The sequence below is a fragment of the Lactuca serriola genome, chromosome 5 (genome assembly GCF_051521515.1).
Source record: "Lactuca serriola cultivar US96UC23 chromosome 5, Lser_US96UC23_V15, whole genome shotgun sequence".
Taxonomy (NCBI): Eukaryota; Viridiplantae; Streptophyta; class Magnoliopsida; order Asterales; family Asteraceae; genus Lactuca; species Lactuca serriola.
The window spans coordinates 7595238-7611429 of record NC_136412.1 but is presented as its reverse complement, the minus strand read 5'-3'; the positions used below and the strand labels follow the sequence as shown (position 1 = coordinate 7611429).

Genomic DNA, 16192 nt, shown 5'->3' with positions numbered 1-16192 from the left:
AGAACAAAAAAAATGGTAAAATGGTAGCACGATACCGGTAAATTCACCCCTAAACCTTAAACCTTGATCACCGAACAAAAATTCTTCCTCCTCTCACCTGCAAATGCTAAAGCTTTTCACACGGCAGCGACACGACCTCCACAGCCACAGCCGACCACCAATCCTCTTTATATTCTGTCATCTGATACAATCCCATTTTGAAGACGACCCACCGTTTTCCCCAATCCTCAAAACTGCAAACCCCTTAAGTCAGAACAACAAGAAGCTCAAAGGAAATGCATCAAACAAGAACCCCAAGAACGAATTTCCTACAAAATCGAATTTACCCTTTGATTTCAGGTTCGTACTCTGAGACCAACCCTTCCGTCGAACCTATTAGGTATCGAGAGACCCCTAAATTCTCTCCTTTTGGGCCGGGTTGACTTGAACGGACATGAAGTGGCACTAGGGACGTGCTTCGGGCCGGAACCGACCCGAATCTGAATTGGATGAAAATTGGGAACCGAAACCGGACCGATTATACTAATACAAGATCGGTTCGGTTCGGGTAATACGAGTTTCAATTCGGTTATTAACCCGAAAGGACCGAAATAACCCAAATAAACATTTACACTATGTTTTCAAACCGAATAACCAAATTAAAACGAAATGACCCGAATAACCCAAATAAACTGAAATGACCCGAATAACCCAAATAAGTAAATTCTATATCTAGTTCCAGAAAAAAAAAATATTAATTTAATATTTTTTTTCTTGAACTAAATATAGAATTTTCTTATTTGGGTTATTCGGGTCATTTCGGTTTATTTGAGTTATTCGAGTCATTTCAGTTCATTTGGGTTATTCGGTTCAAGTGACTATTCACTTTCCGGTCGCTCTTTTTGGCCCGATTAAACCTTTATTTGAGTAACCCGGACCGAATAACCTAAAACCCGAATTGGGCAAAAATAGATACCCGAGAACCGACCCAAATAACTTATTCGGGTCAGTTCGGTCCGGGTTTCGGTTTCGGTTCGGATATTTGGTCCAAACGCACATCCCTAACTGCCACGGTGGCTCCGTTGCAGCAAGCAATCGACATCACCAAGGTAGAAGAGAGGAATGCTGTTCTTGGGAATCCATTATCAGAGGAAGAAGTATCTAAACTAGTTGAACGATATCGGCATAGTGATTGCTCTGGCCAAATCAATTTGGGTAAAAATCACATCTTTACTACTAAATTGCTTCAAATTGATTAACTATTCATGTAGAAACCCAATTTAATCGGATTAAATTGACATTTATGATGTGTTAGGGAAGGGTGGGGTTACCCACAACATGATCGATGACATCCATAACCATTGGAAGAAAGCTGAAGGTGTGAGGATCAAGTGCTTAGGAATTCCAACTCTTGACATGGACAATGTCTGTTACCACCTTGAGGTTTGACCTCGCACTTCTTTTACTAAATTGAATTGAATCCAGTAACAAAGCATTTGTCTTGGGCTCTTGGCTGACAGATTCATAGAATTTTGCAGGACAAGACTGGGGGGAAGATCATATATCGGCAGATTAACATCGTGCTACTCTATCGTGGACGAAATTACAACTCCAAGAATAGACCTCTCGTTCCCTTGATGCGATGGAAGCCATATCCATCAATTTATCCGAAGATCATAAAGAATGTTGCAGATGGCTTGACATTTGAAGAAACAAAAGAAATGAGAAACCGAGGGCTTAGCTATCCTCCACTCATAAGACTAAGTACATGACCATTACCCATATGTCTTATATATGGTTAAAAAATGACAAAATTTGGGAAATTCTTTGACATTGGTTACTCGAAATGGTGTGTATGTTAATATGGTTGAAAAAGTGAGAGAGGCCTTTGAAGTTGAACAAGTAGTGAATCTCGATTGTGCCCATGTGGGTATGAGCGATTGCAAAAGGATCGCTGTGAAGCTAAGGGTATGTGTTTTCTGACAAATATTCTGATAAAAAGTTTCCATCTTTATGTCTTTTTTTGATAAAAATCTGATAATCTTGTTTCACTGTTGGCTCTTTAACACAGGATCTGGTACCTTGTGTGCCTATATTGTATAAACACGAACAGATCATTCTCTGGAGAGGGAAGAAAGCCATGGAAACTGCTTTGAATGATTTGTAACCGCTAGTAATTTCAACTTATCATGTCGATTTAAAAAATGAAAGATTATGTACATTACATGAAAAACCTATAATTCATACTCGCTGAAAATCTTGAATTCAAGACACTATTTACAAAAATGAAATTAAAAATAGGTTCAATCACTACACTCGGTTAATTTGCTAAACATACATACATGTAAAGGATTACAGTTACTCTGGTATGCTATGAAGCGCAGGTCTCCAAGGCCGTTGATTTGATTCAAATCCTCCATTAATATTACTACTGCTGTTCATCAACTGAGTCAACACCTGTTGTAACGTCAGCCCTTGCATCTCCTGCATACCCAATAACTCCTCCAATTGTTTCTTCGTTATCTTAATTTTCACCTCCGTCGTCCGTCTTTTTCTTTTACCGCCGGAAGAAGAAAAAAGGTCATCGGAATCTCCATCTCCGTCTCCGGCCACCAACTTCTTTTCACCTTTACTGCGAGGTTCGCATGAAAGTAGCGCTTCTTCTGGCGATGTTGCTGGTGATCCCCAGTAATCGCCACCCCATTGATTGTCGTAATCTTTTTTCAAGCAGTTTCCCATTCGATTTCTTGGATTTTCAGAAATTTAACGAAGAAAGTAGAGATTATTTGGGAGTCAGATTGGTGTTTATGAATAATATATAAGAGTGACGATGGGTGGATATATATATATATATATATATATATATATATATATATATATATATATATATATATATATATATATATATATATATATATACAAAAAGCGTGTACGTATAGGTTAAGAAGAAAGGGTAAAAGAGATGTGGATGGCCACGTAGGATGGTGTCAATGTGTCCTACCTGGCAGGTGCAGTACGTATAGTTGGTTTGACCCTATCCCAACTATCAAACTCAATTACTCAATAATCAATAATTAATGCTACTTATTTTATAATATCAATTTATTTTTATTTTTGAAAGGCAAATATAACATATTTTTAAACTGCTCTTTAAATTTATATATGTTCATGATTAGACTTGAACGATCAACCTTGTTGATATATATTGTGATATACTCAATGTAGTATGCAGATATTAAATGAATCCATTTGGGTAATTTTTATTTTTTATTTTTATTTATTTACCATGTCAAATGAAAAAGGTTAAAGAGTTTGAAAAAAACTTAAAAAGGATGAGTAGTTTGCAGTAGTAAAGGGAAAATTATGTACTTAAGGATGTTGAAATTTATGGATTGATTATAATTTTATTCAAGGGTAGAGTTATTTCATACAAAGATTCTTGAAAATTTTTATTAGATACAAAAATCTAAAGGCTTATGACATAGTTTTTACATTCATACTTGACATATTAATTATTTGTAAGGTTAATCATCATCATCATAATCTGATAAACAACTATATATTGCTGTCGGCTCTTCATTCTTTTTAAATTTTCGTCGTATGTTGTATGCATAATGCATATTTAATTACTCTTTATAAAATACTATAATTGACTTGATATATACAATTTAATATGTTTTTGGTATGTTATTTGTGATTGCAAAAGTATTTATTATTATTTTTTGTGTGTACATGCCGTTCAATCAATAATCTATTAAGTGTTGAATATTTATGATAAACATTCAAATATGGGTAGTCATACCAAGATGTGCAAAAGCTCGGTCCTACCTTTTATGGATTTCATTTATAATTTTGATTTTTAGTCAATTATGGTTTGATTAATCCCGAAATGCGTTGAGTCGGCTATATAAAAATTGAAATTTCAGCCTTTGTTGTTTTTTAATTAGGTCCGACTAGTTTGAAGAAACATCATTGATTACAATTACTTATAAGTTGTAATAACAAAATAAAAGTCATGTTCAATCCAAATTAAATTAACTATATCGGTTGAATTCAAAAAACACATGTAAAAATGATGTATTTAATTAGATCAAGTATTCATGACTGTTGAATTGTCTACTCATTATCATATTTGGTCATTTTCACTATCGACATTATATCGGTAAAACCATTTGAAGAAAAAGATTAGTACAAATTTTATCGAAAATATTAATAGAACACATACACTAGTGAGGGTATTTTAGTCGATTTAACTTTATCATCGATCTTTATCATTGTTGTCGTAAGTGTCCACGACATATTTTACATCATTCTTTTTCATAATTGAAAAATCATAAACATAATGTTAATCTTTAAGGATGTTGATTTCAAATACTAATGATTAAAAAATAATTATGTTGAAGTAAATGCCAAAAAAATATGTCACTGAACTAAAATTAGTGATTTAAAAATAGTTGGGGGACATTATTTGTATTTAATTTTATTTATATTAAGTAAGTGACGTTGGTTGGTTTGATGGCCGGTTTAACGGACGAACCGGATATATTTTATGTGTGAAAGGGATTAGGAACCGGATCTAGCCAGTGTGAACACGAATCTAGTACTATGATTCTTTCTTTTGTCTGTGGGTGTGTGTGGGGTATGCACTTCCAATGTGTGGTTGTTGTCAAGTAACTAAAAGGTTTGGTTTTAATTTATTAATTTCATAGGTTTTGTTATGAATTACTATTATTAAGTTATTTAAAATATTTTATTTAATTCAGATGATATTTGGTTAGTCGTGTATTCAAAAAAATTCGGTTCAAGATGCTTATAATAAAACTCTTTTTTAGATACAATATACGATTTCTTTTTAATGCTACAAGAAACTAGAGTTTTAAATATATTTATGTTGAAAGAATAAAAAAAAAGTATCGGTCATAAATCATAATCTCATTATTGTCTTCATTACTTATCTGATTAAATATTAAGTGTTTCCTCGATCATGATTAATCCACTGATCCGAAATTCACCTACCATTTTAGATCCGTATATCCAAATGAAAGGTTTTTTTTTTTTTTTTTTTTTTTAGATAACGTGTATTTTAAAATAACTAATAACTTGGTTATTTATAATCATATCTTTTATATTGTAAACATATAATTAATTAATGAGAAATTAAATTGGTTTCTACTATTTCTTCCTACTAATATACCTATCCACTAAAATTATGTCATTTGTCATTAATATTTCATCTCATTTAATTTAATTTGATATTCCTATAGTGCCCTTAATGAAGTAATTGAGAAAAAAGGAAAAAAAAATATCATGTAAGATACATGATCGTTCGTAGCAACCTGCAATCCTGATTCTTTCTCAATATTTCAAACCCTTCTTCTTGTTATTCTGTTGCTCATGACAACTGCAACCAAGCGCGCCAGCAACCACAATCACAACAACAACATTCAGGTAAATTTTGCTTTAATTATGTGAAGGCTACACACACTAATGGTGTTTTAAAGTTCGATCTTGTTACATTTTTCTTTTTGAAGCTATATGATTTTGTTTGTGGGTTCTAAATATTTTTATCTTTTGTTAAGACTTCTGTTGGCAGCTATAGGTGACGGATAAAATAGAATAATAGTGAATAGTGATTATAGAAATTGGTCAGTTATATTTGCATTTATAATATAACTGTATAGTTATATTTCTAATAAGATAACTCTTATTTATTGATTAATATTACAACTTATAGTAGGTTATGTTGCTTTATTATTGATAAAATCTTTGGTTTATTGTTAACAAAATATTTGATATTTGATCATGGAGATTGCAAATTCAGTTAAAGAGGCTATACATTCAGTAGAAAAGGATGCAATTTCAATAGAAAAGGCTGCAATTTCAGTTGAAGAGGCTGCAAATTCAGTTGAAGAACATACAAATATCAATCCTCAAGATCAAAAAATTCCTAAAGTTGGAATGAAGTTTGATTCAGAAAAAGACCTTTACAATTACTTTAAAACATATGCATTCCATACTGGATTTGGTATACGAAAATCTAGTACAAGAACAAAAGATTCTTGTGCTAAAACATACTATTCACTTGGATGTGCTAGAGGAGGGGTATATGTGCCTAAAACAAGCAAACCATATAAAAAGTCTTCTAAAACAAACTGTAAAGCACAAATTAGTGTAATTGCATATGGTGATGGAAGATGTGTTATCTCTAGTATGTTTCTCGAACATAATCATGCTTTAAGTCCCAAAAAAATCTCGTTTCCAACGATCACATAAGAAAATGGATTCATATGCTAAAAGAAGACTTGAGTTGAATGATTATGCTAGAATTCCATTAAATTAATTTTTTCACTCATTAGTTGTTGAAGCGAAAGGGTATGAAAATTTGCCTTTTGGCGAGACAGATTGTAGATCTTACATCACAAAAGTAAGATATCTAAGACTTGGGCTTGGGGATGCCAAGGCACTTCGTAATTATTTTGTCTGTATGCAAAAAAGGGCTTCAAATTTTTTCTATGTGATTGATATAGATGATGAATGTCGTATGCGAAATGTATTTTGGGTAGATTCAAGGTCAAGGGCAACATACGAGTCATTCGAGGATGTTATTTCGTTTGATAGCACATATTTGACTAACAAATATAATATGCCGTTTGCGCCTTTTGTTGGAGTAAATCACCATGGACAATCTATCTTATCTGGATGTGGTTTGCTTTCACGAGAGGATACAGAAACATATGTATGGTTATTCAAGTCATGGTTAGAATGCACGAATGAACAGGCACCAAAAGCAATAATAACAGATCAATGTCGATCAATGTAAGGAGCTGTGGCACAGATATTCCCTGATTCTCATCATCATCTTTGTCTTTGGCATATTATGAAAAAGATTACTGAAAAATTAAGTAGGTTGCCTCAATATAAATTAATAAAGAAGACTCTAAAAACCTTGTATATGAGTCTACGGACACTCAAGAGCTTGAAGATGGGTGGCGCAAGTTGGTTGAAAAGTAGGCACTTAAAAAAAATGAGTGGTTAAGTTCTTTATTTAATGATCGAATGTGTTAGGTGCCGATATATGTGAAAGAAAACTTTTGGGCAGGGATGTCTAATACACAAAGAAGTGAAAGCATTAATGCTTTTTTTGATGCATATGTTAATTCTAAAATCTCATTGCGACAATTTGTTGAGCAATATGACAATGCACTAAAAAGCAAGATTGAAAAAGAAAATAAGGCTGATTTTGAGTCTCTCAATTGTTCTTATAAATTAGTAACTGGGTTTTATTTTGAGAGACAGTTTCAGGAAGCATACACAAATGCAATATTTAAGTTGTTTCAAGATGAGTTACGAGGTATGTGTAACGCCTATGTTTCCGGGCTTGCCATTTGTAGCAATATAATAGTCTAGGTTAACCTTTGTAACCCGTTTTGAAATAATAAGATTATATTATTTGAGTATTATGTGTTTTGTGCTTAATTGCTTAATTATGTGGTTTGATTAATTAAGAATAAAAATAAGCGTCGAAATTTAAGTTTAAAATAAACTTAATATCTTTGATTAATGTTGTAGTAGTCGAAACGAGGTTTATGAATATATATAGAACGCCCAAATCTGACTTTGTATGAGGAAGTTATGATTTATCGAAGTTCCGGCTTAGCGGTATGCAGCCTGAAATACTCGATTTGAGATCGAGCGGTTTTTAGCCGAAACAATCTAAATGAGAATCGAAGATCTCATTGTTGGTATCGAAGCGATAAAAAGTTAGGCGAGAACGGACGTCAAACGAAGAAGTTATGAATTTATAACGAAAGTTTCTGTCGCGGCCTATTAAAAATAATTAATAAAAATAAAATCAAAATTAGCCGACGGAGTCTAAACGAAAGTCGTAGAGCGTGGTCTCACCTTTCCGTGGATATAAAGAACGTCAAAAACGGAGTTCGTATGAAGAAGTTATGAATTTCCGAAGTTTATTAATCATTTTGTAATTAAATTTAAATCAAAAATCGGAAGCCTTATCCGAAGCCGAGTCACCGGTGTGATCCTGAGTACGCGCTGCGTACGTTAGTACGCTATCGCGTACTCCGATAGTGTCGACACTTCGGATGACGCATGCAGTGACGATTTCGGAAGCATTACGCGCTGCGTACTGCAGTACGCCCCGCGTACTCCGAGGCTCCAGCCTCTATATAAGGGATCCGAAGACAACGATATTTCTTGTTCATTTCTTCTCTTCTCTCTAGTCTTTTGCATCGTTTTTCGTGCCGAAGATACCCCGAAGCCCCGATATCATACTCTAGCCCCGAGGCAAGTCCCGAGACTCCGAAGATCCCGAGAAGTGCGGTTCCCGAGTCGAAGCTCTGCCCGCGAGAAGTTCGATTTTCGAAGAGATCTTCCAGATCTACTGAGGAATACTACTTCTATAAGCCGTAGTGCTGTCGGATCATCTTCTGATCAAGTGAGTGTATACTAACTTTCATAAACACGATAATAATACAAGTTTGGTTCGTGTGTATTAAGAATATTGTTGTTTATAAGTGTGAGTGTGTAGTTATTTCTTTCTAATACAATAATACGAAGTATTTTATATAAAAATACGTGCTATGTGTATATATTTGGTTGTGTTATGTGTGAATGTGTATTCACTCTCTCCTATCTTATAGATCTGCTTATTTCTTTATGAGATATGTGTTATGTGTGTGTGTGCCTCATCTGTTATGTGATATATGTGTTGATTAAAGCATGCTATACAGGTTTTCTTTAAACTATGTATACAAATGTATATTTTTATCTACTAATATGTTGGGTAGAACATGGGTAGACAGTTGGTGTGTAATAAACAGATGAGAGCCCTCGTTGTTGTTTGATTGAGTCATCTAGCGGAGTTTAGATGACGACCACTGGCTATTCTAGACAGTCTTGTGGAAACATTAGCAGGTTCGCCACCTGTAGGTGTTAATGAACTTGGGTGTTCATTCGCTGTACTCCATCCCCCCTCATGGTTGCCTTATTTGACTTATATTGCTGAGGTACCCCCGAAGCATGTGTTGTCGCCCCGATGAAATATTCTTAGACTAGGTCCCTTATGTTAGTTGTTTTAGGGACATTAAAGTGAGAATAACGGAAATGGGTAATTGGGTTATTGTTGGTTGGTGAAAATTAAATATGATATTTATTGTGGGTTGAAAACCCTATATGCTCACCAGGCTCCCAAGCCTGACCCACTCAGTTTTAAATTGTATTACAGGTAGTGGCGGAAGGGCATGAGATGGATGAACCATCAAGTTGTTTTGTTTACAAGTCTGCATATGTTTATATTTGTCATATGACTTGTAATGTATTCGTTTATGCTTATTGGTCTGTATCGGAACATGACACCCCGAGTTTTGATTATAATGAAAATACATTTCTTTTATGAAATGCTTCGGTAAACAATGTTTTATCATGTTTTGTTTTTGGGAACAAATTCCGCAACTCTTTCAAATCAAAAGGATTTACTCTGAAAATATGTAAAAGCATAAATGAAAATCGGTCTTTTCTGGCCGAGATTTTGGGGATGTCACAGTATGTTATTTTGCAATTCTTCATTGGTCAAAGTGGATGGTACACACTATGTATTTCATGTCACGGATATTATGGAATGGAAACATGGAGATTCTAAAAAAAAAGAGTTGTTCATACTGTTAGGTGTAACATCCCCCTCTGGCACGTATCACAATATTGTCCACTTTGGGCCACTCGACACGAGGACTTCCCAGGGGGTCACCCATCCTGGTACTACTCCCGCCCGAGCACGCTTAACTGCAGAGTTCTTATGGGATCTGCTGCCCTCACGGCTTTAAAACGCGTTGTGATAGGGAAGGTATCCACACCCCTTATAAGGAATGCTTAGTTCTCCTTCCCAGCCGATGTGGGATCAGATCTAACCCACTTTCACCCCCCATTATAGCGTTCGATGTCCCCGTCGAACACATCGACCCGTGCCCTAGCTCTGATACCATTTGTAACACCCCCCTCTGGCACGTATCACAATATTGTCCGCTTTGGGCCACTCGGCACGAGGACTTCCCAGGGGTCACCCATCCTGGTACTACTCCCGCCCGAGCACGCTTAACTGCAGAGTTCTTATGGGATCTGCTCCCCTCACGGCATTAAAACGCGTTGTGACAAGTAAGGTATCCACACCCCTTATAAGGAGTGTTTAGTTCTCCTTCCAAGCCGATGTGGGATCAGATCTAACCCACTTTCACCCCCCATTATAGGGTTCGACGTCCCCGTCGAACACATCGACTCGTGCCCTGGCTCTGATACCAACTGTCATCAGGTTCCAGAAGAGGGGCAAGCTAGGCCCCAGATTTATTGGTCCTTTCAGGGTTTTGGCCCGGGTGGGTCGGGTTGCTTATCGGTTAGATCTTCCGGAGGAGCTTAGCCAGATCCACAACACTTTCCATGTGTCTCAGTTGAGAAAGTGTCTGGTGGATGAGTCAGCAGTCGTTCCCCTAGAGGATATTCAGGTTGATAGCAGCCTGAATTATATTGAGAGACCGGTCGCAATTCTGGACCGGAAGACCAAGACCTTGAGGAACAAGGAAATTCAGTTGGTAAAGGTGCAGTGGCAGCACCGGAAGGGGTCTGAGTGGACGTGGGAGGCTGAGGAGGAGATGAGGGAGCACTACCCAAAGATATTTGCAGATTCAGCCGTAGCAGACTTCGAGGACGAAGTCTGAGATAAGTGGGGGAGAATTGTAACGACCCGTGTCCGGTATGGTAATTCCTTGGTATTTATTTTGTAGTTTTGCAAGAGGGACTCGGCGAGTTCATAGCTTGACTCGCCGAGTAGGGTCGCGACTTTGAGCACGTGTGAGCCGGGGACTCGGCGAGTCCATATCCCTGACTCGGCGAGTCCATCCGACTGGGTGAAACCCTAAATCCCCGGATTGCCCACTATTTAAGTCACCTTATAGCCCCATTCTCGCCTCCCTCACCCTGAGAACACTGTGAGAAAGAACCCTAATCCACCCTTGTGTGAGCTAAGTGTTTTGTGCCATTTTGTGAAGGTTTGAAGAAGGAGAAGAAGCAAGGAGCAAGGAGAAGAGGTGTAGTGCAAAGATCCAAGGGCAAATCTGAGTTATTTGAGCCGGGGAGATACCGGAGCAGCAGCAGTTAGCCCTCAGAGCTATTCACTTAGCAGCCTATTCACGAGGTGAGTTCCTTTCCAGTAGTAGCGGGTCTAAGGCCACAATGCCGGCCCGTTTAGCTAGCAGTAGTATCCATATCTTTATCCGACGCAGTAGTTAGTATGTTTGAAGCCTTCGTGGCTCAGACAGGATTATGTGTGTTCATGCTAAGTGATACGTTATGTTATGATCAGTTAGCTTCGGACTTCGGTCCGATGTCAGCTTCGGACTCAGGTTCGATGTAGGGGACAAGGTCCCGGTCAGCTTCGGACTCCGGTTCGATGTCAGCTTCGGACTCAGGTTCGATGTAGGGGACAAGGTCCCAGTCAGCTTCAGACTCGGTCTGATGTGAGCTTCGGATTGCGGTCCGATGTAGGGGACAAGGTCCCGGTCAGTCAGCTTCGGACTTCGGTCCGATGGAGGGGGGCAAGGCCCCAGTATGTGCTTGATATATATATATATATATATATATATATATATATATATATATATATATATATATATATTATTGTATGGTATGTGGTAATTTGGGGGAGCTCACTAAGCTTCGTGCTTACAGTTTCAGTTTTGGTTTCAGGTACTTCCGCTAGCAGAGGGGGGAGCTCGGGTTGATGGCATTGCACACACCACAGCTTCAGCTTTCATCCTGGGAGTTGATTTAGTTCCTGATTTTTATATGTCATGGATATGATACAGTTTTCCGAACCGTGGTTTATTATTTTGAGATGCATTATGTATGGTTTCATGATATGACACTCAAATTATGGTTTTGGTTATGTTGAAAAAAGAAATTTTTGGGTCGTTTCAAGTTGGTATCAGAGCCAGGGCACGAGTCGATGTGTTCGACGGGGACGTCGAACCCTATAATGGGGGGTGAAAGTGGGTTAGATCTGATCCCACATCGGCTTGGAAGGAGAACTAAACACTCCTTATAAGGGGTGTGGATACCTTACTTGTCACAACGCGTTTTAAAGCCGTGAGGGCAGCAGATCCCATAAGAACTCTGCAGTTAAGCGTGCTCGGGCGGGAGTAGTACCAGGATGGGTGACCCCCTGGGAAGTCCTCGTGCCGAGTGGCCTAAAGCGGACAATATTGTGATACGTGCCAGAGGGGGGTGTTACAAATGGTATCAGAGCCAGGGCACGAGTCGATGTGGTCGACGGGGACGTCGAACCCTATAATGGGGGGTGAAAGTGGGTTAGATCTGATCCCACATCGGCTTGGAAGGAGAACTAAACACTCCTTATAAGGGGTGTGGATACCTTACTTGTCACAACGCGTTTTAAAGCCGTGAGGGGAGCAGATCCCATAAGAACTCTGCAGTTAAGCGTGCTCGGGCGGGAGTAGTACCAGGATGGGTGACCCCCTGGGAAGTCCTCGTGCCGAGTGGCCCAAAGCGGACAATATTGTGATACGTGCCAGAGGGGGGTGTTACAAATGGTATCAGAGCTAGGGCACGGGTCGATGTGTTCGACGGGGACATCGAACGCTATAATGGGGGGTGAAAGTGGGTTAGATCTGATCCCACATCGGCTGGGAAGGAGAACTAAGCATTCCTTATAAGGGATGTGGATACCTTCCCTATCACAACGCGTTTTAAAGCCGTGAGGGCAGCAGATCCCATAAGAACTCTGCAGTTAAGCGTGCTCGGGCGGGAGTAGTACCAGGATGGGTGACCCCCTGGGAAGTCCTCGTGCCGAGTGGCCCAAAGCGGACAATATTGTGATACGTGCCAGAGGGGGGTGTTACATTGGGTGTGATGAGATTGAATGTGATATACAATGTTTTTGTCATTTGTTTGAGTTTCGAGGAATTATTTGTAGGCATGTGGTGAAAATATTGATTGAGAAGGATGTTAAAGAAATCCATCAACAGTATATTTTGTCTCGATGGAGGAAAGATGTGAAGCATGGTCACTACTTAGTGATAAATTTTTATGAAGATTTGATGAGTTGTGAAAACGCTAAATAATTTAACCACTTGTGTTCCAATTTTTACGAGGTTGCGCATATTGCTAATTCCCGCGAAAAGTATGAGTACTTGCTAAATTGTGTAAATATGGCTAAAAAAAAGTTAAATGATGATTCGGTTTAGGGTTGTAGTAGTAACATCAATTTGGTAGTTAAAGATGTTCGTGTTTCAGACTCGACTACGAAATTGTTACCACCCTTGCAAGTGCGTAGTAAAGGCCGTCCACCATCCAAGAGAAAGGAATCTAGAGTATAACAAGTTATGAAGAAGAAAACAAAGAAAAATGTAATATTTTATGTATTTAGACTTTTTTCTTAATTTGGTTAATATAGTTTATAATAACCGAGTTTTTTAGGTACGTGAAAAAACGGACAACATACAACAAGATCAACCAGATTCAAGTCGTGAGCATGGAGCAAATTCCTATAATGCTGAGCCGAACTACCAATTTGATCTTAATGTACCGATTTGAATGTTAAAGACCGATGAGTAGGTGGAAATAGTATAATATAGGTTTTTTGAAAAAAGATTAAATTTTAGTTTCATTTATTTTGCATTTAATGATTTTGAAAGACCCGAATAGCATTGTGATAGTGTTACGAATTGGATTTCTTGGTTTCAAAATAAAACACACAATTGTCATTTATTGAATAATTGTAATTTTATTCTGTGAAGGATCAAAATATGCTACAAGAATATGAGTAGAGGGCATTTTGGTCTTTTTATTATGTTATGGGGTTGCCTAATATTGTGTACATACAAATGGAACAAAACAAAGTAAGAGCTGAAACAGAAATTGAACAACATTGATATGTAGTCTTCCCGAGCCTATATCTGATTCAATATATAACCAAAAAATGTGTTTGTATAGTCTAAAATGAAGTACAAACTCTAAATTACATGCTGGAAAAAAAATCAAGTAAATCCGATTTCATATGACTGAGTTATGTGTATTTTTAAAAGTGGGACAGATTGCAAAAAAAAAAGTGTTGAAACAGAAATTAAACAACATTGATACGCATTCTTCCCGGGCCTATATCTGATTCAATATGTAACCAAAATATGTGTTTGTAGAGTCTAAAATGAAGCACAAACTCTAAACTACATGCTGAAAAAATATCAAGTAAATCCGACTTCAGTTGACTGAGTTATGTGCATTCTAACTCAAGGGCATTTTTGTCCAGATTTACAAAATGGAAGATTTGGCCATTTTTGTCTAGGTTTACAAAAAAAAAAAACAATTCAAGGGCATTTGTGTCCTAAACGAGAAATGAAATTAATGGACATTTGATTCCAGATGCAAAAAATACAACTCATGTAAAGTGTTTACAAAAATAAACTACATTGCTATATTAAACCATTCTCGTATAAGTACATTGTAAAATATCAAACAATCTTAATAATGATTATTACAATGTTCAGAAGATAAGAATAGAACATTTTTCATATAACCACATATCGTCTCTATTAAGTTCTCTCTATTAAGCTCTGAAAGTGCAATATAAGAAAAGCCTTGAAGATGCCATTACAGGTGCCTCTTTATCTATTACTACTACTTGTTAGGTTGCCATTGATATTTCTTCATGGCATTAAGCACCTGAGCTTGAGCAAGTGCCAAGGATCTTGAATGAGCATACTCCTTTTCTACTAGATCACATATGTACTCTTATAACATCCTTTCTTTATTCAATCGAAGCTGCAGTAACTTTAACCCATTAAAACAATGATAATGCATCAATTACATAAAGTAAGATAAAATGGAACACACGTAAATGAAGCCTTTTATCTTAAATCAAAGCTGAAGTAACTCATTCTAACTAACTCCATTCGTATTTATAATACTTCTTATAACATCATTCTAACTCCTAACCAACTTTATCCGAATTGACCAGTTTACCCCATTTACCAAGGGATTCAAAAACCTAAAGGAGGAACCATGAAACAAAGATCAATGTGAAGTTCAATTTTGTGTAATTACACACACCCATAACAATATGATCCCTGATTTTGTAATAGTAGATTTTGGTAAACATATACAGGTGGAAATTTTGACTAATTTACAAAAAAAATGGTTAATCGTGTGCTCTATTTCTCTCAAAAAATTGGAATCTGCTTATGAAAAATCAAGTAATGCTCTTGGAAATTGCTACTGAAAAAATCAGGTTATGCAAATATCAGAAATGGAAAAACTCAGGTTAGCTTACTGCAATTTGCTACTAAATGAACCCAAATAAACTTCTTCAAACACAAAGAAATTCGGATGATTGCCACAAAAATTTCTAACTGATTGTAGCTGATACTTGCTAGATTCTCGGTAGAGATGTGGGACCGTCGGCGATGGTTTTGTCGTGGCGTGGCGTGGCTAGTTAGGTATCGATGGTCTTCGGTCGGTGGTTGGCTGCCGACTGGAGATGTCGATTGAAGTCGGCGCGGACACGTCGACTAAAGCCGGTGGGGAACATCAGACGAGAAGAAGATGAAGAAGGGCCTGCACAAGATAGTCATAATCGAGAATTGGGGATTGATAGTTGATACATGGTTTTTTCCTTTTATTTATTGTTTCATTAAGGGTAGTTTTGGAATATCAAATACAATTAGATGACATGGAAAAATTGTGACAAATGTTTTGATTTAAATGGATAGGAACAATTATAGAAATAAAATATAGAAATCATTTCTCTAATATGTGTATCTTAAAGTTAGTTTTGACAATACGGTTTAACATAAAAAATCTTATTAAAAAAATTATCTTTCTTTTACAATTGTTTTAGAGAGGATATAGTATTGAAAACACTACCCCCACCCAAAAAAAAAAAATCCACTACACGCTCCAATTAAATTTGTCGCCCATTTTGATTGCTTCATGCACGTGAATCGTTGACTTCACAAAAGGGAATGCATTCTCTATAAGAAGCAATGGATGAATGGACTAAGAATGATGGGATTGCTTTAAGTAAGCAATGGTCTCAATTACGACAAATGGAAGAAGAGAAATACGTAAGAGATTGGAGGCACAATTTAGATTTACGTAACTGATTACTATGTATTACTCATAAATAATAGCTGTT

General features: G+C 37.0%; 1 protein-coding gene, 2 long non-coding RNA genes and 2 pseudogenes across 3 annotated transcripts; 3 read left to right on the top strand and 2 right to left on the bottom strand.

Moving 5' to 3' along the window:
• The first annotated feature begins 1827 nt into the window (after nucleotides 1-1827).
• LOC145051915 (uncharacterized) lies at nucleotides 1828-2289 on the top strand. Its single transcript, XR_013683865.1, has 2 exons — nucleotides 1828-1947; nucleotides 2051-2289. It is a non-coding gene; the product is annotated as an uncharacterized LOC145051915 (long non-coding RNA).
• Nucleotides 2290-5781: 3492 nt separating this feature from the next.
• Nucleotides 5782-13825, top strand: LOC145049313 (protein FAR1-RELATED SEQUENCE 5-like). Its single transcript, XM_078997740.1, has 4 exons — nucleotides 5782-6187; nucleotides 6507-6715; nucleotides 7045-7330; nucleotides 13800-13825. Exons 1-4 carry the CDS (start codon nucleotides 5782-5784, stop codon nucleotides 13823-13825), a joined length of 927 nt encoding a protein of 308 aa, XP_078853866.1.
• On the bottom strand, nucleotides 9710-9827 carry LOC145056292 (5S ribosomal RNA; annotated as a pseudogene).
• Nucleotides 12103-12230, top strand: LOC145056300 (5S ribosomal RNA; annotated as a pseudogene).
• Nucleotides 13826-14449: 624 nt separating the features above from the next.
• On the bottom strand, nucleotides 14450-15656 carry LOC145055787 (uncharacterized). Its single transcript, XR_013685346.1, has 2 exons — nucleotides 15329-15656; nucleotides 14450-14820 (listed from the first exon to the last, which is right to left on the bottom strand). It is a non-coding gene; the product is annotated as an uncharacterized LOC145055787 (long non-coding RNA).
• Between the last annotated feature and the right edge of the window lie 536 nt (nucleotides 15657-16192).